The sequence below is a fragment of the Corythoichthys intestinalis genome, chromosome 3 (genome assembly GCF_030265065.1).
Source record: "Corythoichthys intestinalis isolate RoL2023-P3 chromosome 3, ASM3026506v1, whole genome shotgun sequence".
Taxonomy (NCBI): Eukaryota; Metazoa; Chordata; class Actinopteri; order Syngnathiformes; family Syngnathidae; genus Corythoichthys; species Corythoichthys intestinalis.
Window position 1 is genome coordinate 23,820,032 of NC_080397.1, and position 21,953 is coordinate 23,841,984.

General features: G+C 39.4%; 1 protein-coding gene across 2 annotated transcripts in view; it reads right to left on the bottom strand.

The window, feature by feature from the left end:
* Positions 1-19,868, bottom strand: part of si:dkey-178e17.3 (somatomedin-B and thrombospondin type-1 domain-containing protein) — a 37,276-nt gene extending 17,408 nt beyond the window's left edge. For both annotated transcript variants that reach the window (XM_057830767.1, XM_057830766.1), the window contains exon 1: positions 19,451-19,868. In XM_057830767.1, the coding sequence (XP_057686750.1) occupies positions 19,451-19,706 (256 nt within the window). In that variant the 5' untranslated portion in view covers positions 19,707-19,868. The remainder of the gene's footprint in view (positions 1-19,450) is intronic.
* Between the last annotated feature and the right edge of the window lie 2,085 nt (positions 19,869-21,953).

The window sequence follows — 21,953 nt, forward strand, 5'->3', positions numbered from 1 at the left end:
CGTTAAAATATTTGACGCAATTAATGCACATGTCCCGCTCAGAAAGTATTCTGCCTTTTGGTAAGTTTATCAGCAAGGTTTTTTGTGCTGTCTAACAGCGAACTCTTGTGGTCGCTTTGCGACATGGTTTATTGTTTTCTTGCCAGTTCAGTATGGCTGCACGACGTCTCGGGCTGATAATGTTGTGCTTATATGACCCTTGGACAAGATTTGTCCGTAAGTATGGTTGTTGTAAAGAATGTACATATTATGATAGTAAGCGAAATGTTATATTTTTTGTATGAGACGCTTTTTGTTTATGTTTAGTGAACCTGTATAGCGTGCTAAGCTAACGTTGTTGCTAATGCAATGCTTGTGTACTTTTTTTTTTGTAGTTTTACGACGGTCTAAAGAGGACAATGGTTTGAGGCCATTTTATTAATAAATCAGATGAAAAAGGAAGAAGTCTAATTATTAAGGCGTCGTTCACTAGCTGTCTAGCTTTGGAAAAAGTAGACGCTTCGGAGTGAGGACAGCATAGACAGTTTTAAATGACAGTAGAGTGAAATGCCCACTACAGTCCTTATGTACCGTATGTTGAATGTATATATATCCATCTTGTGTCTTATCTTTCCATTCCAACAATTTATTTTACAGAATATATATATAATTTACAGAAAAATATGGCATATTTTATAGATGGTTTGAATTGCGATTAATTGCGACTAATTACGATTAATTAATTTTTAAGCTGTAATTAACTCGATTAAAAATTTGAATCGTTTGACAGCCCTAGTTTATAGTGTAGGTGTTGTGGGATGCTGTGATGTTATACAGGTAGTCCCTGGGTGACGACGTACCTGACTTATGTGAATTTGACTTTTTTTTTTTTTTTTTTTTGCATAATAGTAGCACATTTCAGACTTATCTCCTGCTAAATTCCCGTGTAATGTGATGCGGGATTTACTCGCGTCATGGCTTTCAGACATCGCGAGATGCACCGGGAATTACCCAGGTTGGACACTTTCAGACTTGTGCCGTGTTGGCGACTCGGCGCTCTCTGTGCGTGGAGGGCGTGGGACGGGATTTTATAACCCGGACATTGCGCCATTTTTTGCATCAGCAACAAAATACACCGCACATTTCCAAAGATAGACGATGGACTGTCTCTTTCTTGGCTCTTGGCAATTTAATTTCCTAATGTTTCCAGTTTAATTCAGCTTTTTCAAGTTTGCCATGTTGATAATTGCAATGTTTGTTAGCTATTTTTCGTCTTAATGCGAAGGAAATGGAAATAACAATCAGCATAACATCGCCATGTTATATGTTATCAGCATTCGCACTATGACCCGGGCTGCTTTCATACAGGCCGCGTCTCGGTTAAGTCCCGGACATTATATAAGGAAGCGACCCGGTTAATGTCCATGTCAGTCGACCCGGGAAACTGCTTTCAGACATAAGGGCTACCCATTTAAATCCCGGGAGAAAGGGGCGAGTGTCTCGTCCAGCCACATCTCAGCACTGATGGTAAGAAGAGTATCTTGTTTTTTTCTTTTATTTTATCAATATGATGTGTAATACATGTTTTGGGTAGTTATTTTGAGATTTTGGGGGTTTAGGGGTACTTAAAGGGTTAATTCCAATTTATGTGGAAATTCGGGTTACGTCACCAGTGTAGGAACGGAACTTGTTCTTAACCCGGGGACTACGTGTAGATTTCATTTAATCTGAATAATAAAAGGACAGTACTAATAACAGGATCATATGGAGTAGAATCAATGGTTGCACAATTTATCGCATATTAACATGTCCTTTGTCAAAATTTACTCCGTGCAAAGGGAAGTTTGTGCAATAGAATGGATTTATTGTATTTATGGATGATTTCAGTTCTTTTATTTCAACTAGAAAATGTATTTTTTTGTCAAACTTAAATACATGAATTAAAAAAAAAAACATCAGAATGCTTTCATGATTACATTTTTGTCAAAGTCATTTAATTCACACAACGAGAAAATCACAAAAGATTTTGTCAAAAATGTACAAATCCGACAAATTTTGACAAAAAATTCCACATGATCCTAATCACTCCTAATGATTTTCAACTTGGAACTGCAAAAAAATCTACATCATTGGTCATTATTTTTTCACACACACATAATAAAAAAAACATCAACCTTAAATTGCCCCAAAAAGGACGAGAACCAAAATATACATGCAGTGACTCAGGAATGCCCCGAAATCATCAAAATGTGACTAAAAGTCAACAGAAAGTGACCGGTGAGTGCCCCAAAATAATTCAGAAATGAACTAGTAGTTAAGGGTCACTTCCTGTGCATTTTGGCCTTTCTTGGGCCAATTCCTGTACACTTTGGATCATTTCGTGTTGCTAGTAGGTCAGTAGTTACCAGTGTTGGGCACTACTTCTTCCAAAAAGTAACTGAGTTAGTAATTGAATTACTCTATCGTAAAAGTAACTAGTTACCAGGGAAAGTAATTATTTCCGTTACTTTAAAAAGAAGTTGTTGTATGTCAAAGAATTTGAAATTTTCTGAGCAGTATTCGAGTCAGTTGAATAGAGAAGAACAGACATGTAGTTGTGTTATAGAACCTTGTAATATTTATTCCACCGTACCAGCAACAGATTTATCCTACACTTGAAGTGCAACAAAAATAAACAGTAAACAATATAATAAAATAACAATCAGCAGTAAACATTATAAAGTGAGTTTAATCAATTAAATCTAACTCTCACAACCTGAGACAACTGGTCAAGTAGACATAGCCTACTGAACTTCTAGAACTTTGACTTGAAATAGTGTTTATATCTCCACCTCGTAAAGGACAAATTTTCCTCTGAATGCTCTGCCATCATATCCCTCTGCATCTGTTTTGCGTGTGTGTGTTTGCCGCACGCGTTGTTCCGGTTTGTGTGTGAAAACACCGGCTCTGATTGGCTTACCATGACACATGACTGTAACCCTCAGCCAATCACAATCACTTCCATCGCATCTATCCAGGTGGTGCATTCAGGTAGCCTCATCCCCCTACTCCTCCCGTCACCCTCAAAGCGTCCTCAAGATGGAAGCAGCATTCTTGCTGGCTGACAGTGGGGGATGGGAACGAGGCTAGCATTCAGGTGTAGCAAACACAGAAACGTTAGCAAGCTTTGGAAAGCATTGTCTAATTGTATGAGCAGGGACAAACAGCCTGGAGTCATAAGAAGTACATGCTGTAATATTCTGATAAAGAATTATCCGAGGCACCCAAAAGTGCACACGGCGCCAATATTGTTTTGCTCACATGATGCGGGAGTGAGTTAGAGACACGGCCTGCCGAGAGCCATACGTTTGTGTTAATGTTGAAGTTATATGCACTATTTAAGAAATAGAGTGCCAGCACATCCTGTGTGGTATTTCTTTGCTAAAAAAAAAAAGCACAAAACAAAACACGTGCGCTATTCTCGAACCTGAACACACCCCAAGTCTTGGATGACAAATAAACATAGCAGAGTACACTCGCTATACGGCTGTTAGTTTCTTCAATTTATTCAGAGTAAGGAACGCACCGCTTTTGACCGTCAGTAACCGTAACGGCGTTGTAACGGCGGAAAAAATAAGTAGTTAGATTACCCCGTTACTGAAAAAAATAACACCGTTTTGTAACGCCGTTCGGCGTTATTCCCAACACTGATAGTTAAGAACTACTTCCTGTAACATGGGCATACAAATTGAGCAGGTACATCCAGCTGAAGATGAGGATGAAGACACACTGACTTAGAAGAGACTCCTTGTACTCCGCTTCATCATGTTCGTGTGCATGTATGTGTGTGTGCGCAAGCTCTGTTCATTCCCATGGTGGTGTCGGGGGCTGGCTGTCTCAGTGACACTGCCACTCCACAAAGCCACTGTGGAATCTCTGCATTCCCGCACATTAGTGCTGCCCACCTGACACCCGCCTTTCCCAGATCACCACACACAAACACCCTCAATTGGCTCATTCCATTTCTAGTCATCACCGGAAAACACACGCACTTGTACCTTTATTTTGATTCATCCAAAGCCAGCTTCCTGCTCATTCTTCTTAACGTCCACCCCCCGCACCACACACACACACTTTGTTTCTCTTTTTTGTGGGCCATAAGGCCAATTAGAGTCTTTGGTGAAAAGGGCGCACAATGAAATGGATAAGGTCGGCGAGTTCCCGCACCCGCGGGGGAGGCAGGGAGAATCCCCCCCTCATACACACACACACCTAACAGCAGCACGGCAGCCTGTGAGCCGAGCCCACCAGAGGTCAAGAGGTAATTGGCGAGCCGTGGTGGTCCCGCTCTGTTTCTGGTACCAGCAGTGCGACAAGAGACAAGCATCGCCGGCCATGTGAGAGGCCTCTGACACCGCTGACCTCCCACCCCGTCTGGAGAAAACAAGTGGTATTTGTCAGCGTGTTGAGCCCACTCACCCAGATTTTTTTTTTTTTTAATTCTCTACCAAAAATGATAAATATTACAACCTACCGAGTAGTCCTTACTGTCCGACACTGATCTTTATTGTAGTTTTACCAAAACATCCGGTTTAGCCACACAAACTTGCACTTTACAAGGCGTCCGTGTTTTGGGACTAAACAGAGAGAAATAACAACGGTCTTGCTCGGAGCCTTTTCCAGTAACTTCTTGGCAGAACTTCACAGACATGTTGAGAAATTGAGCAACTTACTGAACAAGTACCCCCAAATCAGTACTTTTTCCCCCTGGCTTGTCGCACAATGCGATAAGTGAGTGTTATCAACATTTTCAGCTTGCTCTGCTTTCTTATTCAACTTGCTTCCATTATAGGGTAACTTATCAGAGTTCCTTGGACAATTTTCTCTATCTCCCTCTCTCTTAATCACTTTCTCCTTTCCCTCCATCCGTTTCTTTTTGAACACACAACTGCCATCCCCTTCTCTACAGACCTGCACCTCCTCTTGGTTGATGAGACCCAGATGTCCAGCTGCTCTTGGGGGGACAGCCGAACCCCTAAAAAAACTTCCTCAGATATCCTCCAACTCACATATCGTCACTGGGGAGGACAACAAGGCTGCTAATAGAACTAATCACTGGTTTGCTATGAATGCTTCCTGAAAGACAAAACATGTACAAGTGTGCTACTACAAGCTGAGTGTTGCAACGACAAGTGTCCATGCCCTCTACTGACCCGATTTACGACCCTCCGCCGTAGCCTGACGTGCACCTCCACAAAATCCTGACTACGCGTCACGTCAACGCGTGGTGAAGTGACGCAAATGGCCTGTGATTGGTCCGCTCAGACTTTTTTTTCCGGTTCAGCGTGAAATCACAGCCATTCTTGCGCTATATTCAAAAATGGACCAAGCCGACGAGAGGATCATCGAATAGATCCGCAGGTACGACCACCTGTACAATGTTTCGTCAAGGCATTATATACTGTAGATTGCCAAATGGAAAGCAAATTGTGAAAAAACGGTACTGGACATCAGCGAATGCTTAAAAAAATGGAAGAACCTCCGAGACAAATATGTGCGTGTTCGGAAGCAAATGGCCACACAAAACGGTGAGTTGTTTTGATGTTTAATTTTCAACAACAGACAGTTCACACACTTGATACATCATCACTGATTGAGAGTGCCTCGGTGCTTTTAAGATAACGTGTTTACCATCGAGGCTTCAAATGCAGTTTGGGAAGTTCATATACCACCAGAAATCTGTTATAGCTTCCCACTGGCTGGTTGTAGGACACGGCAAAGAAATCGGACAAAATGCTGGACAACGCAGCTTGCTGGCTTCCACCAGATGCTAGAATTCGTAACGTGACTGCCAGTCTCTATGCGGCATCAACAGTCGGACAGACCACCTCCGCAACCGTCTTCTGCGTCGCCTGCGCCTCAACATTTGTATGATCAACATTTATTGTTCAATATTGATGAGCTGAAGATCCACATTCAAGCGTTCCATCTCTGTTGCCATTGTTGTCTGTCTAACTGGAAGAAAACTAAAGGAAATCGACAAGAGTCCCCCAAAACTGCACAAACACAACGCCACACCCCTTTAGTGGCTTGGCGGTGAATTACAGAGCAACGCGTTCCCTTGCCGCAGAACTATCGATTGCTCGTTGACGACATTGGGTCTACGCCGTCGCTACTCCATCACTGCAACGCAGAAGCATAAGTTGGGCTTAACTCCTAAGCTACAGGTAGCAATTATTCAGCAATTAAATAATCAGCCCTGATACAAAGAAAGATCAATCTATATTCATCCCGAGAATATATTTAATGCGTCCGCAAATAACAGAGAAATAGATAAAAGAATTATAGTGTACATGCCCTCAACAACATGAGCGGGAACTTGATAGGCCTTCAGCCTGTTATAACTGATTATCAAGACATATCACAAACGTGTCTAGAGCAGTCATATCTGGTAGATAAAGAGGCATTCAAGAACCAACACCAGGTCAAGATGGTGTTCCATGGACCTCTGCCACTTTTTGTACCGTATGCACTTGGGCTACAACTATCGATTATCAAATCAATCAACTATTTGATATTCAATAAATCATTTAGACATTGTCGATCTGAAAAGTGACGATATCCTCTTTTTGAGCCGCTTTATAGTAAATATTCTCTTTTTCTTTCCTTTATTTAAACTTTTATTTATTTATTTATTTATTTATGTGTATGTATATATATATATATATATATATATATATATATATATATATATATATATATATATATATATATATATATATATATATATATATATATACATACTACTGCCCGTTGTTAGCTGGGATAGGCTCCAGCACCTCCGCGACCCTCGTGAGGAATAAGCGGCATGGAAAATGAATGAATGAATGAATGATATATATATATATATACTGCATATATATATATATATACTGCATATATATATACTGCATATATATATATTTTATAAAAATATTTTTAATTTAAAAAAAGGGGAAATGCAAATATTCTGTTTTCACTTAAATGTTTTAAATAAAAAAAAAAAATCTGTAAATATTCTATGATATCGTTAGTCCCCGTTGAAAGCAGATAATTATCTCTGTAATTATGTATAAGCTAATTACTCAACTAATTGCTAAATTATTTGTGATCCATCAACGATCAAAATAATCCTTCGTGGCAGCCCTTGTGTGCGCCCTTTTTTTTTTTTTTTTTAAAAGCTGATTATGATCTCTCACCAACTTTTCTCAGGCCCTCCATTTACTAGTTCCCAAACATCGGACTTGTTCTCCAATTCAATTAAAAGTGAGATCATGGACAGAAGAGACATGTGGCAATAATATGTCACTGATGTCATGACTTTGCCTCGAAGCACTTTTCGGTTTTAGGTCCAATTATACTGCAGTGATCCCATTGTGATGTGGTTATGATACGTAACAATGTAATCGGTAATGGTACAGGTCACAATCCCTCGGCCTCTTCCGGATTTCATCAACAGAATTGCTCATCACAAACAATTACTAGTGACAACTAGACTGACTTAACTGTGTAAGGGAACGACTTTTTGGTAGTTTTTAATCACCCACACTAGGTAGTTCTACATGGAATCAGGAATCATTATTCATTGGTTTTCTACAGTGCCAAATGAGAACTGTATGCTTTAGGAAAATTGTAACCCTCTAAAAACCTCCATAGGTAAACAACCACTTCTCTAAACAACCAGTAAAGAAACTTTCAAAAACCACAATTTACTTGTCTCAAAATGGTTTTAAATTATGGACAAAAGAGAAAAGGACATACATTTTAGAAGTATCAAAGCAATGTTATACTAAAACATTTAAAGGTCTTTGTTTTCTCATTTGTCAGATAGAAAGAATTATATATATTTTTAATTTACATTATATCTTTTTTTAAACAAATCAAAAGTATTTAAAATAATTTGAGATTAAATGTATTAACTTTCATGGATACATAAACTGTCCTGTAACTAATTTTTCCTCACTCTTCGTTATGTATCAACAAGAAATCGACCCATCCATTTTCAACATTAACTCATTGTCTGCCATCGAAGGCAATAGACGTGTAAAGACTGGGGTGGGCATGGAGGACCCAAACACAGAGAAAACACAGGAAGGCGAGGTAGACGGGTGTCGGTGGAAAAATGTTTAATTAGGGTGACCAAAAAAAGCAGAAGCAAAAGGCAGGATCCAAAAAGATGAAGGTAAACCAAAAAATCAGACAACCAAACTTAATTTACTCTCAGCAAGGCACTACGGGGGTACAAGAACACACAAGTCACAGATGCTGGAATTGACAAGACGCTTGGATTGACATGAAATTGATAATGACGCAACAAGAACAGACAGCATATGGGGAACTGAGGCTACGTCTACACTAGGACGGATAATGGCTTTAAACGTGTAATTAGTTGGATTATACGGCATGTCGGCTACACTAGTATGTCTATTATCCAGATGAGTTGTTAGAAGGATAATGTAGGCGGGTAATATTACCTGCTGCTTAATATGGACTGCTGTCTCCATACAACAATCGGATACTAAGGAAATGACTTCATTGTAAACAATGGAGGCGGATGATGTGGCATTCCTGCTCCTCTTTTCTTTTCCACACATTTTTCTTGAACCTTCAAACTACGTCTCAATATTATGCTTGAATTCAGTGCCCATTTGTAGTTCTCCCATCGCAGATGACGCAGAGATGAGCGTTTTTTCAGAGCTCGTCTCCCGTGTTGTCTCTGATCAGCCAGCTGCAGGGCTGGCCCTTCCGAACTCAATGCCGACTGAACATGAGTATATAAAAATGCGTTGAGGAAGATTAAACCCCGAAAAGTGACCTGCATGGTACCCCCAATCAAAGAGGCACGTGATCATTTTTTTCCCATGACATTTCTGCATGTCAAAACTGTCGCCACTTCCAGGATGTTATGCACAAGCACTCCTGGTTGCGGCTTCCAGGAAATATACGCAGCGCCACACCATATGCTTTTATTTGTTATTTTGCAAGTGGTGAGAGCGCAACTGATCATAGATTGTAACAACCCAAGTAACGATGTCAGGTTTTCGTTGTTTTCTAAAGATTTATTTCAATCACAACTTGGCAAATGCTCGTAAATGCCGAGCGTGCTCTCCCTTCACTTTCGCTCCTGTGTGTTGTGTTCAATTGCGTTCACGAAAAAAACTAATCACAAAATAATGACAGTCTAGAAGGTGTAGTAATTTCGTAATTTGCCACCGGCGAGTAATGAGTTTCCGGTTCAGAGGTAAACCACGCGGGCGATGACGTGACATATGAGGCAGCTCCTTTCTACGCATGCGTAGTTTGCCCAAATGCAGGCGTACCTTGCAGAAGTTGGTGGGGGGCTTAAACGCACCTTAAACGTAAGTGTGGACAGGTGTTAAAACAGTTGGCAAAATACCCTGGAGAAAATTATCTCTCCTAGTGTATACATAGCCTTAAATAAAGACATGGGGTTAACGAGACAATGAGACACAGGTGGTTGATAGAAAAGGCAGTCGATTGGTCAAGACACAAGGGGCAGGCCACAACAGGTGAAATCAATGGATAATCACATGACAAGACACACTAAGGCACTTAACACTTAACTCAAGGCATGACAAGACGTCCAATCCATTTCAGGTGGCAGGGCTGGCAGCCAATGAACAAATGTCACCAGTTCAAATTAATTGAACAATCAAATTCAGTTTCCCAGCAGAAGGATGAAAAAGCCACATAATTGGACGTCAATCATCGTCAATGGCACTGAAAGAGTTAATATGCACATTTCTTTCCATCTGTTTGAAAGCCATGTCAGCTCATTGCTGTATTAATTGATACTTGATTAATATCCAATTAATTTCCAAATCATTAAATCGCATCATCACACAACGAAAATGTGAATCGACATTTCAATCAAGTCGTACCAATTTTCAAATGTTGGACACAGCTGTAGGGGTTACGGAAGGCTACTCATCATGACTGATTAACAAAACTGTTAATTGATTCTAAATAAAATCCAATCAGTGGTAAAAAATGTGTTTGGCTTCAAATCGATTAGGAATGAATGTAGAATACATCAGTACTGTTCACTGAACAATACTTCACTAACTTGCAGTAGGACCTGATAATAGTGCCTATTTATCTTGTCAGGGGGCTCAGCGGAAATGCAAACTTTGATTTGGGAGATGTTGTGTTGATGTTGGAGCGTAACATTTTTTAGTAACTCAAGGAACATGACCTTTTTTTCAAGTATTTTATGAATTGCAAGGAATCCGTCAGAAACAGTGTCTGAGTCTAGCCATTTTGCATGAAGTAAAGTGAAGTAACGTTAGCATATACGATGCATTTATGGCTCCTTACACATTAGCAGGGCATTTGAAGGAATGACCAAAGAAAAAAAAAAGATTTTCCAAGCAGAAACATTCGTGTAAAGCAGAAGGCGCCGACAGCTGTCCAGCTGGTCTGTTTCAAGCCTTCTCGGTAAAAACATGGCCTCTGCACCCAGGAACATGTGGGACGGGAGGCAGGAAGAACGAGGAGTGAGCGTCCGGGTCAGTACGTGACAAAATACGTTCACCCGAAGGGAGGAAGAGAAGCAGACGTGCCAAATGAAGGATGAGCAAACTGCGGAAGGCAACAACTACCAGGCACCATCATTTTGCAGTCTTGCATCACTCCAGACCAGTTGCGGTTCCTGGCACCGGCGGGTTAGGCGGTGACCCGGAACACCAAATTGTTAGGAGCGTGCAAGTGCGATCTGTTGCTAGCACTAGATTTGGGACAAACATACAGTTTGAAAAAAGTGGATCACGAAATATGACGTGTCAAGTAACAGTATCAATTTACTGATCCAGCAACTTTACCGCAAGGGGCCACCAGCCAGTTTGTGGCGCTCATGAGACAGGGAGGACAATTTCCGCTTATAATATTTTAGCAGAAGTATGGGCTTCAACTCACTCCATAACCAACAATAATTAATAGCAGGTCATTAAATCAAAGGTAATTTAAACTCGCGTTTTCAAAATGAAACTACAATATCACATAACTACAAACTAAATGACATAACTAGCAATTAATGAAACAACTCGAACAGTAACTAAAGAAATTGTTAGCACAGAACATAAACTTTGAATGTTATTTACATCAGTAGCACCGCGATGCATGCTAGAGGCATGAGGCATGTTGTATGATACTGTAAGTGTCGACAACAGGTAGCAGCAGAGGTTTTCTGTCTCTCCCATGAGAAGTGAGAGATGAGCAGTGATAGACAAATGAAGCTTGTCAAAGCAATAAAGCTTTGCAACCAACTGGTTCAAAGCTTCATGGTGGTTCATTTGCTCCATGGTGCTATCAAGTGGTCTTGAAGCCTAATAGTCCAACAGCGTTCGGAATTTGATTGTCATTTGTTTAAAAATATGATATTATGTGCTTGCGTTACTACAGTATAAGAAATGCAACAAGTGCTATGGGATTAATTAATTTATTTCTATTTAAAAGGAATAGCTTTTCCTTAGTGTTTAGGTTTAAACAGTTTCTTTTTGTTTTTTAGAAAGTATTTCACTAGCTTTAGACAATATACTGTCAAAGCCCGAAATCCACAAAATGTGAGATGAGTGATAGGCCTTGCGTTTCCCTATGTGCAACTGAGACAAAAATAAATACGTTTTAATTACATCAGGGGAGCTTGGGTTAACACTTTTGTTGTTATACCGTGACCATGGCGTATTGAGATGCATCATATCGTGAGTTTAATTGTATTGTCCCATCCCTAGCTAGCCATATCAGATGTGTTGATGCAGAGCAGACATGCAGCATCAGAATGAGATAAGTCCAGGTGGAGTACGTACAGTGGTACCTCGACATACGATCGCCTTGACACACGATCTTTTCGACATCCGAAGTAAAATGTCTCGCCATTTGTTTCTACGTCCGACGACATGCTCGAAATACGACGAAATGATAGCACCGCAGACGTTCTCACAGCGGATTTTCTTGTGAGAGAAATCAACACTGGTTCCAAGAAGGTTAGTGCAGGTGGTGAAACAAGGAAAAAGGTGATGCTTACTATTGAAATGAGGATGGAAATGATAGAAAAATATAAGCGTGGGGTGCGAATCTGTGAACTGGATCAACAATATGGCCATAGAATGTCCACCATCTCCCCGGTCCTGATCCGACCTCCGTTCACCAGTCTTTATAAGTTAAGGTGACATTTATAAGTGTAGTAACATCGCTACAGAAATCGCCAGCTTCGTCAGGTTTTTATCATTTATTTAAGAACTTGTGCAACGCAACACGCCTACTGTCCGCCGCAGTTGACGGTGTTCTCAACAAAACATTAAAAGAAAAAATAAAATCTCTCTGTCACATCAGCGAAGTGGTGCGTTCAAGTACAGCACACATAAAACATCTGCCATATTACAACTCGATTCGTTACATTATTACAGGAATTATAATAATTATTATTATTTTATTATTCCAGTTTTTATTAATAATGTATACGTTTTGCTATGTGTAATTGCCATTTGTAATAGTACCAGCAGTATTTATTAATTCAGTGTAGGTTTTCAGGCTGTGGAACGAATTAATAGAATTATAATGTATTCTTTTGGGAAAATCCTGCTCGACATATGACAATTTTGACTTACAAACACGGTCCTGGAACGAATTAACTTCGTATGTAGAGGTACCACGGTGTATATCTGCATTAGAGCACACATGAGCACAGGAAGTCAAGGTGTTTTTTTTTTGTTTGTTTTCTTAAACTGGAAGTACAGCACATATTCTTGTCCCTAAGTTTTGTATGGCTCAAGTGTGTCTGTGATCGCTTAACTAAAGGGCTCACTGGTGTTTTAAGAGCTCTTGGAATCCATAATGGTTCCCCGCAGGCACCCGCCACACACTCTTTTGTCCTTATATAGCATCAGTAAGCACGACTTCTGCCTTATGACCCCAAACATGCTTTTTGACTCTTTTATGACTTTCCACTGCACAAAGTGGACAGACAGGTGGTGCAGTGCCCCATCCCATTGAGATAGTTTTCTTTGAGATATTTTCTAATTAGTTCACTAAAAAGATATAATGTTAACAAAGAACAGGAGAAAAATTTTGATGAGAGAATGTCTTGTAATACCACAACAATTTTATGGTAAAATTGAGCATGTGTTTTTTTTCATAATTACGAAAATTCTGACGTTCTTCATGTTGAAATCTGATTTAACTAATATTAAATCCTGACTTTTGTCTTGCAAAATATAAACTTTCTTTTGCCACTTCAAAATAAGATAATATATATTGAAATTATTATTTATTTGCTTGCAAATTCAGGCTTTTGTGACAACAGATTTTATTTACTTCACATTATTGCAACTCAACTATCACTATTTATGAAAATATGTCTTACAAGTGAGGTTTACTGTCCTAATATTAAGACTTTTCCTTAATGGAACAATCAACATGTGCATTCCATGTTGTTTAATAACTTGTAAGAATAGAATTTAATTTTTCTGATGTGTAATAGTGGAGGAAAGCATGTATAAAAGCCAGTATTTCCAAGACGTGGACGCTTAACCTGGGAACCGATATTTTATCAATGCTGCTACTATTTTACCCAATCAAATGCGAGTATCCCAGATTTCCCACCCATACTCATTGTCACATGCTGCTGTGCTTGAGTCTATTAGGGTTTATATGCACAGCAAAAATTAAAGAGTTGAAATTCCAGGGTTAAACATTTCAGAGTTGATTTCAACTCCCAATGTGTCATTTTAACACCATTGTATTTAAATTGGGTTCAGTGTTGGAGTTATTTGAAAGAGTTGATCATGTCAATGTTATCCAACTCAGTCCCGAGTTAATACCACTCAATTCTAACACTTTCTGGTGTAATGGTTAGGTGTCTGGAGTCATTTTAAATAGTTGATGGAAATCGGAGTTAATACTACTCCCAAAGTGTTGTTTTAACACTGTCTGGTGTAATGGTTAAGTGTTTGGAGTTGTTTTTAATTGTTGATTCAAATCACTCCGCCCTGGAGTTGATTTCGACTCCCAAAGTGTAATTTTTAACACCCTCTGATTTAAATGGTGTGACATCAGTGTTAACTCAACTCAGGATAGATGTAAATAAGCTCCTCCCGCGACTCACACACCTGCACTTCATTTTGAATTTGATGAGCCAACAGACCAACACGGTGCTGCGTCGCGACCAGATTTATTTTTTGTCAAACATGATGTTTACAGAGATGTTTGATGAGCATCGTCATGCTTTCAGAGTATCCACAAGTGAGGAAAGGTGTATAAATAAAATGTCTGAGCTGAAATGTTGCACACTGTTCGATGTTCAGAGCTCATACAGTGCCTCAGATGAACATCTATATATTATAGTTGATTTTATACTGCTGTAATGAAAGACTGACTGGACTGGGGAGAACATGGCCAAACGAAATGTTTTATTTATTTTAATATTTTATTTGTTTTAATAAATGTTTTATATGTGAAACTGTCATTTGTCTAATCCCTATTTTTAACTGTGGTAAAGAGTAAAACCTTTTAATTATTCAACTCTCAGAAGGAGTAAAAAAAAACATTTAATTATTTAACTCTCGTAAAGAGTAAATCAATTGTATTTAACTCTGGTAAGGAGTAAAATGATTAGGTATTCAACTCTGTGAAAGAGTAAAATATTTAACTCATTTATTATTATATTTATTATTATAGTTATTTATTCTAACTCTGGTAAGGAGTAAACATTTAACCCAGAGCAGTGTTATTTGCCTAATAACGTCAACTCTGGTAAAGAGTTAAAGAAGGAACTCTTGGTGTGGTGTTGATATTGAACTATTTCCAAAGTGTTAATTTGACTCTAGAAAGTGTGGACCTATATAAAGTCTGAAAAGGAGTTGAAATTGACTCTGTGAGAATCAATTCAACACCAGGCTTTTTGCTGTGTGTGTGGGTATCACAGACATCTCAAAATGCATCCATAAGCTATGTTTTTTTGGAAACTAGGGTTGTCCCAATCACATATTTTTTAGTTGGAGTCCCAAGACTCCTGATTTAGAGGATCTGCCGATACTGTGTACCGATCCCATACCTCGGTAATTATGTGCTCAAGCCCAAAATCCAATCATGTGATCGGATAGGGGACATCCCTAATCTTGATACCTATACCTTATAGGGATTATTTTGTGCTTTGTAGCGCTTAACTCATTCACTGCCTTTTACAGCAATAGATATTAAATGTATTGAAACTGGGAAGATTGGCATTCAGTGATCATGTTTCACTATGATTGACAGCGACAGATGTCCAATCCAATTTGATTGGGTGGTTGGCACGGATTGAACGAGTAAATTAATACGTCGATTAAAAATACAAAAATACATTTCAAAAACCCGATCTGATTCTAATAATCTAAAAATGCCCGATTTCCCATCAAATGTTCAGATCTAGGACATCCCTCGTTTTTGAATATTAGTTTCTCCATGATCAGAAAAAGAAATTGCAAAGTTTCCTACAGTGGACATCTTCAAACGTTATCATTATCTTAACTCATTCACTACCAGCCCAGACTGCAAAATATAATATGTTTACTTTACTTAAATAAATAAATAAATAAAGCAAACTTGCTGCTTTAGAAAATATAATTGATGTTACTTACAATAATTTGATGCAATTTACTTAATTATTCCAAGTTTTAAGAACTAAAATTAACCTTCACAATTTGATTATAGTAAATTGTTTGAGTTTCAGTACTGTCTTGGCCCGAATATAAGACAGCCCTGATTATAAGACGACCCCTTCTTTTTCAAGACTCAAATTTGAAAAAAGACTTTTTGAACATCAAATTAATTTTTATACAGAAAATAATTACAGTACATCCAAAACAAATGATTATAATAGGCCTGAACGATATTGGAAAAAAACTATTGATGCGATTTTTTGAGGGTTTGCGATATGTTGCGATATTATATTGCGATATAAAAAACAAATTATATATTTTTTCTAAAAAGAAATTTTCACTAGATGACTTGAATAGCTGTTTGAAAAGACTTTGGATGACTCACCATCACCACATTGTACAGTGATCCCTCGTTTTTCGCGGTTAATGCGGACCAGAACCCGCCGCGATAAGTGAAAAACCACGAAGTAGCACCACCAACACCCCCCCCCCCCCCATTTTATTTTTTTTTATTTTTTATTTTTTGTGTGTGTGTGTTTTTTGTGCTCAATGTATTTATTCAGATTCAGCATTGGAAAGATACATATAAGACATGTTTTTTTCTCACTTTTTCCCCCAAAGTGATTTAAAAAATTTATATGAAAAAATGTTTTTTAAACACTTCAAATGTCATAATTATGATCAGTTTTAAACATAACTGTCCAACCAAATCGTTTTTGAACAAGAATAAAGTACTGTAGTAGATAAATGCTTGGCTTTATTAAATGCTTCTGTTTATCTCCCTTAGCTGTGACAATTGGAGTGACATGTAGAAATGTCAAACTCCTCAGGGTCACTTCTGGCATTTATATGTCTCCAACGTCTCCACACATACACACATTCATTCTAGCGCAGCTTCCTCGCAGAAACTGTTTAACAAGTTAAACGATGATTGACAGATGCCCGTGTGAAGTCTGCTTCTTTGGCCAGATCAAAGCCATCGTTAACTTTAATAAGCAAGTGCCGCAGTGACTGAGAGGAACAAAGGGCTGGGAGAGGGAGGGTGTGAGTGCGGCTGTGCGCAGAGCAAAAAGCAAGGCGTATGTGGATTTAAAAAACAAACAAACTATCGCACGTGCTTGCGATGGGACTATCGCGCACGCGGACATTGCGATGGCGATGTTTAAACGATATATCGTTCAGGCTTAGATTATAACAATATATTTGAGAGAAAAAGTCCAGTCCCTCCCAATTAAAATAAATTGTACGTCTATTGCCGTCAATGGCAGCCTGTGAGGTCACAAATAAAATATATTAAAAAATGAAATAAATGAAAAAAATTCCTAGTGAAAAATACATACAGGCATACAGACTTTGTCTTTATACTTTCACTTTTTTCTTTTCTATTACAATTTTTTTAAATTATTTTTTTCATGTAAGTTTCCTTTTTTTTCTGTTAATTTTCTTTTATTTGGAATTATACAGTAGTATGAAAATGTATCTGAACCTTTTTGAATTTCTCACATTCCTGCATAAAATCACCATCAAATGTGATCTAACCTTTGTCAAAATCACACACGTGAAAATATAGTATCAGCTTAAACTAAAACCGCCCAAACCTTTATAGGTTTTCATGTTTTAAAGAGGATAGCATCCAAACAATGACAGAGGGGAGGGAAATAACTAAGTGAACCCTCTGCCTAAGGAGACTTAAAGAGCAATTGAAACCAATTTTTACCGAACAATTTAAGTCAGGTGTGTGCCCAATTACTGATGAGTGGTTTAAAGCTGCCTTGCCCACTATAAAACACACACCTGGTAAGAATTGTCTTGATGGGAAGCATTGTCGGCTGTGCATCATGGCTTGGTCAAAACAGCTGTCTGAAGACCTGCGATCAAGGGTTGTTGATTTGTATAAAGCTGGGAAAGGATACAAAACCATCTCTAAAAATCAGGATGTTTATCATTCGACAGTCAGAGAAGTTGTCTACACATGGAGACAGTTTGGCACTCTTGCTTCTCTCCCAAGGAGTGGCAGTCCACTAAAGATGACGCCAAGAGTTCAGCGCAGAATGCTCAGAGAAGTAAAAAAGAACCCTAGAGTGTCTGCTGAAGACTTACAGAAATCACTGGCACATCTCAATATCTCTGTGCACACATCAACTATATGCAAAACTATGGACAATAATAGTGTTCATGGGAGGACTCCACAGAGGGAGCTACTGCTGTCTAAAAAAAAAGAAAACATTGTTGCTCATTTAATGTTTGCAAAAAGACACTTCGACACTCCACAGAAGTTTTGGCAAAATATTTTGTGGACTAATGACACTAAAGTTAAATTGTTCAGGAGTAACACACAACGTCATGTGTGGAGGAAAAATGGAACAGCTCACCAACATCAACACTTCATCCCCACCGTGAAGCATGGTGGAGGGAGCATCATGATTTGGGGCTGTTTTGCTAACTCGGGGCCTGGACAACTTGCAATCATTAATGGAACAATATACTTTTGAATTCATGAGGATGTTTTGCAGGAAAACCTGAGGCCGTCTTTCAGACAATTGAAGCTAAAAAGAGGACGGCTGCTGCAACAAGACAATGATCCAAAACACAGAAGTAAATCAACTTCAATACGATATTAGAAGAACAAAATACACGCTCTGGAGTGGCCAAGTCAAAATCCAGACTTGAACCCCATTGAGATGATGTGGCATGACCTAAAGACAGCAATTCATGCCAGACATCGATTCATGCCAGACATCCCAGGAATCTGACTGAACTTCAGCAGTTTTGTAGAGAAGAATGGACCAAGATTAGACCTGATCGATGTGCCAGACTGATCTGCAGCTACAGGAAGCGTCTGGCTGAAGCTATTGCTGCCAAGGGGACAGCCACAAATTATTAAATGTGATGGTTCATATATTTTTCCCCCTTCTGTCATTTTTTGCATACTATTCTCATTAAAATATGAAAACCTATAAATGTCTGGGTGGTTTTAATTAAAGCAGACACTGTTTTTTCATCTGTGTGGTTTTGACAAAGATCAGATCACATTTAATGGTGATTTTATGCAGAAATGTGAGAAATTAGGTTCAGATACTTTTTTAACACCACTGTATATTTTTTATCTCTCAAGGATTACCACCAATACCAACCCCCCCGATCGATCTGTTAATTATGTCAGTCATATCATTTTTTAAAAAAAAACATTTTTGGGAGGGGGGAATATTGGAAAATTATTATAATTAATTGAAAATATTTGGAAAAGACTAATACCTCAAATGGGGCACGTAAAATATTGTGCAATGGGCCGCAATTGGACACCTCTCCTATAGAGGGGGAAAACATTTATGAGAAATATAATCAGATATTTGGGTATGAAAGGGTTAAAAAGATTAAGCCTATTCAAAACCATTGGGTGTCTTGTTGCTAAGGATTATCCTTAGTCGAGTTGTCATGTCTATTCTTTGCATTTTAAAGCTTCCATGTGAAGGTGAAAGGCTAAAGAAAGTCGGGCAATACACTATTGACCCAAAAGAAGCTTCATTACATGGGGTGGTTTCCGGCTCAGGGCAAACATCATGAATGGGGCCACTTTGTGTATTTTGTCTCATCACTGTCATGGCTGGTCCAATGCCAGCAACAATTAACTCATTCGTTGCCAGTGACGCTGTCACTCTCCCAGTCAAAATGAATCGGACGTCTGTCGCCGTCAATGGCACTCAAAGATGATCCTTTAATGCCATCTCACACAGTTCCAATGGATTTGACGCCTATGGCCGTCAATGTTCAGCATTATTAGTGGTTTTGCGACTCACCGGATATTTGGCACACGCTCTGGTAGTCGTCACAGCAGTCTCCGGTCTTCTGACAGTACGTGTCGCAGTAGCACACCGTCTTCCTCCGCGTGTACTCCAAGCAGTCGTTGTTCCGACCGGTGCAGCAGTTTGGGCTTTCCCTCTGCCGGCAGCCAGCCTCGACCCGGGGCACTGTCACCCAGCACAGCAAGGCCAAACACCCGCACAGTGACACGACCGAGCCGAGACGCGCGGAGCTCCGCTCGTGCGCGCCCATGACCAAGGTGCTCCACACGGCCGCTGTGTACTCTTCTATCTAGGCTTACGTGAGAGAAAAGTGTTTTCAAAGGGGTTTCCTAGCTGTTTTCGTTACAGTAAGGCGCCACGCAGCATGGTGCTGCTCCGGGACGGGTTCCAATGAGAAGGCAGTGATGCGTAAAGGTGGACCGAGCGCGCGCACCAGCTCTCCTCTATGCGATCCTGAGGACACGCCCCCCTCGGATCTACTCTTGCCTGTATAAAGTTACAGTGATCCCTCGTTTTTCGCGGTCAATGTGGACCAGAACCCGCCGCAATAGGTGAAAAACCGCGAAGTAGCACCTACCCCCACCAATTTTTGGGGGGTTCAATGTATTTTTCTAGATTTAGCATTGGAAAGAGATACATATAAAACATTTTCTTTTCCCTTTTTTCCCCAAAGTATAATTTTAAAAAAAATGTATAGTTTAATAAATGTTTTTTAAACACTTCAAATGTAATAATTATGAAGAGTTTTAAACTTGTTACTGTCCCACGAAATTATTTTAAACAACAAAGTACTCTAGTAGAAAAGTGCTTGCCTGGCACGGCCAGACTGTTCTCCTTGTATTTATAAAAGTCCGGGACCCAGCTCCTTAATGGCCTCTCAAGCCTGAACGAAATCATCCTATTTTTTTATTCGCGTGACGTTTTCTTAACGAGCAACGTCATTCTTGCATGTCGGAAGTCGTCTCCACAACAACACAGATGGCGAACAGTAGAGCTGAGATGTTCCAGTCCGCGGTAAATTCAGTTTTAAATGACCAAAAACACACTGAGTCGCTAAAACTAAGTCTGTCTCGCTCTAGCCATGTTGAATAAACTTTTCTTTGCTCCGCTCTCCTCGTATGTTTATTTCGACGCGCTAGTTTCTTGTCGCTTTACCAACATCACATCTGCCCATCGCTGATTGGTCCACTCCGCTGTCTGTTTGTTGTGGCTTGCTCCGCCCTGGAAATTTGGTCCGCGGAATGGTCGCCAGACTCTATCGCTGGAACAGCGGTGAGTCTGGAGTTTCGGGCAAGAAAAATGCTTGGCTTTATTAAATGCTTCATTGAGTGACTCCACTCACTCCACTCCACTGCTTACTTACACGTACAATGAGTTGCCATAGCAACTGTTTAACAAGTTAAACGATGATTGACGCATGCGGTGCGTTTGAAGTTCGTGACTCTGGCAAGATCAGACACAAACATCTGTCAACATCGTTAACTTTAAAAAGCAACTCCAGTGCACGGCCTGTCGAACAAAGAGCAGTGAGAGAGGGAGCGAGAGTGAGACTACGCTATCGGTTCGGGACAGCTCATCTGTATTTTTTTTTTCAATTGAAAAAAAATCCACAATGGACTAAGAGCGCAAAGTTTGAAGTGCGAAATAGCGAGAGATCATTGTATTTGCCTCACTCGCATCTTGAGATACGTGTTGGAACTTGGAATCATTTTAAATAATCTTTTCAGGTTTTTTTCCTTTTTTTTTTAAAGTGGAAAAAGATATACTCAGCAGTATTAAATATAGTATAACAACATTTGCTCTTGAACTATCTTTAGAACCTGCAAGATAGGAAAATACAGCACACAAAACATAATTTCAAGTACTGACCCAATGCAGTGGTGTCCAAGCTACAGTCCACAAGACAACTTCAGCCCGCGAGCCAGTTTTTATTGGCTTTTATTATGAAAATTTCATTGAATATGTTCCGCACATGAAGCTTGAGCTCAGCCTTCACTCTGTTCCACATCTCAGTTTCAACACCAGATGGAGCTAGTCATTTGAACTGTTTCTATATCAAGTAAACATCGGTTTACCTGACGAATATGAGACCAGTCTTATCAGAATAATCTTATGAATGAATCTGATGAAATTGCGCCAATCTCTTCCCACTGTTTTAAGTCATTGGCTGCCATTGACAGCAATAGATGTCCAATCCCTTTGAAGTGGAAGTAGTGGTGGCAAATGAACGACTGTCCACCCTCCCAGTTCAAATGGATTGGATGTCAACTGGTGATAAAGTTAAAGAGTTTTAATTTCATATTTTAAAGCATTCGCAGAGTTTGGGGCACAGGCGGGGCAGTGCACCCCCCCCCCCCAACCCCCCCAGTGGCCGAAATTTGTCATAGCATGTCACTGACTTTTCTACATATAAATTTAAATTACAGACCCAGCTGGTAAAATGTTGTCTATAAAAGTTGTAATGCAATAAAACAAACAACAAAAATCACTGAAATGA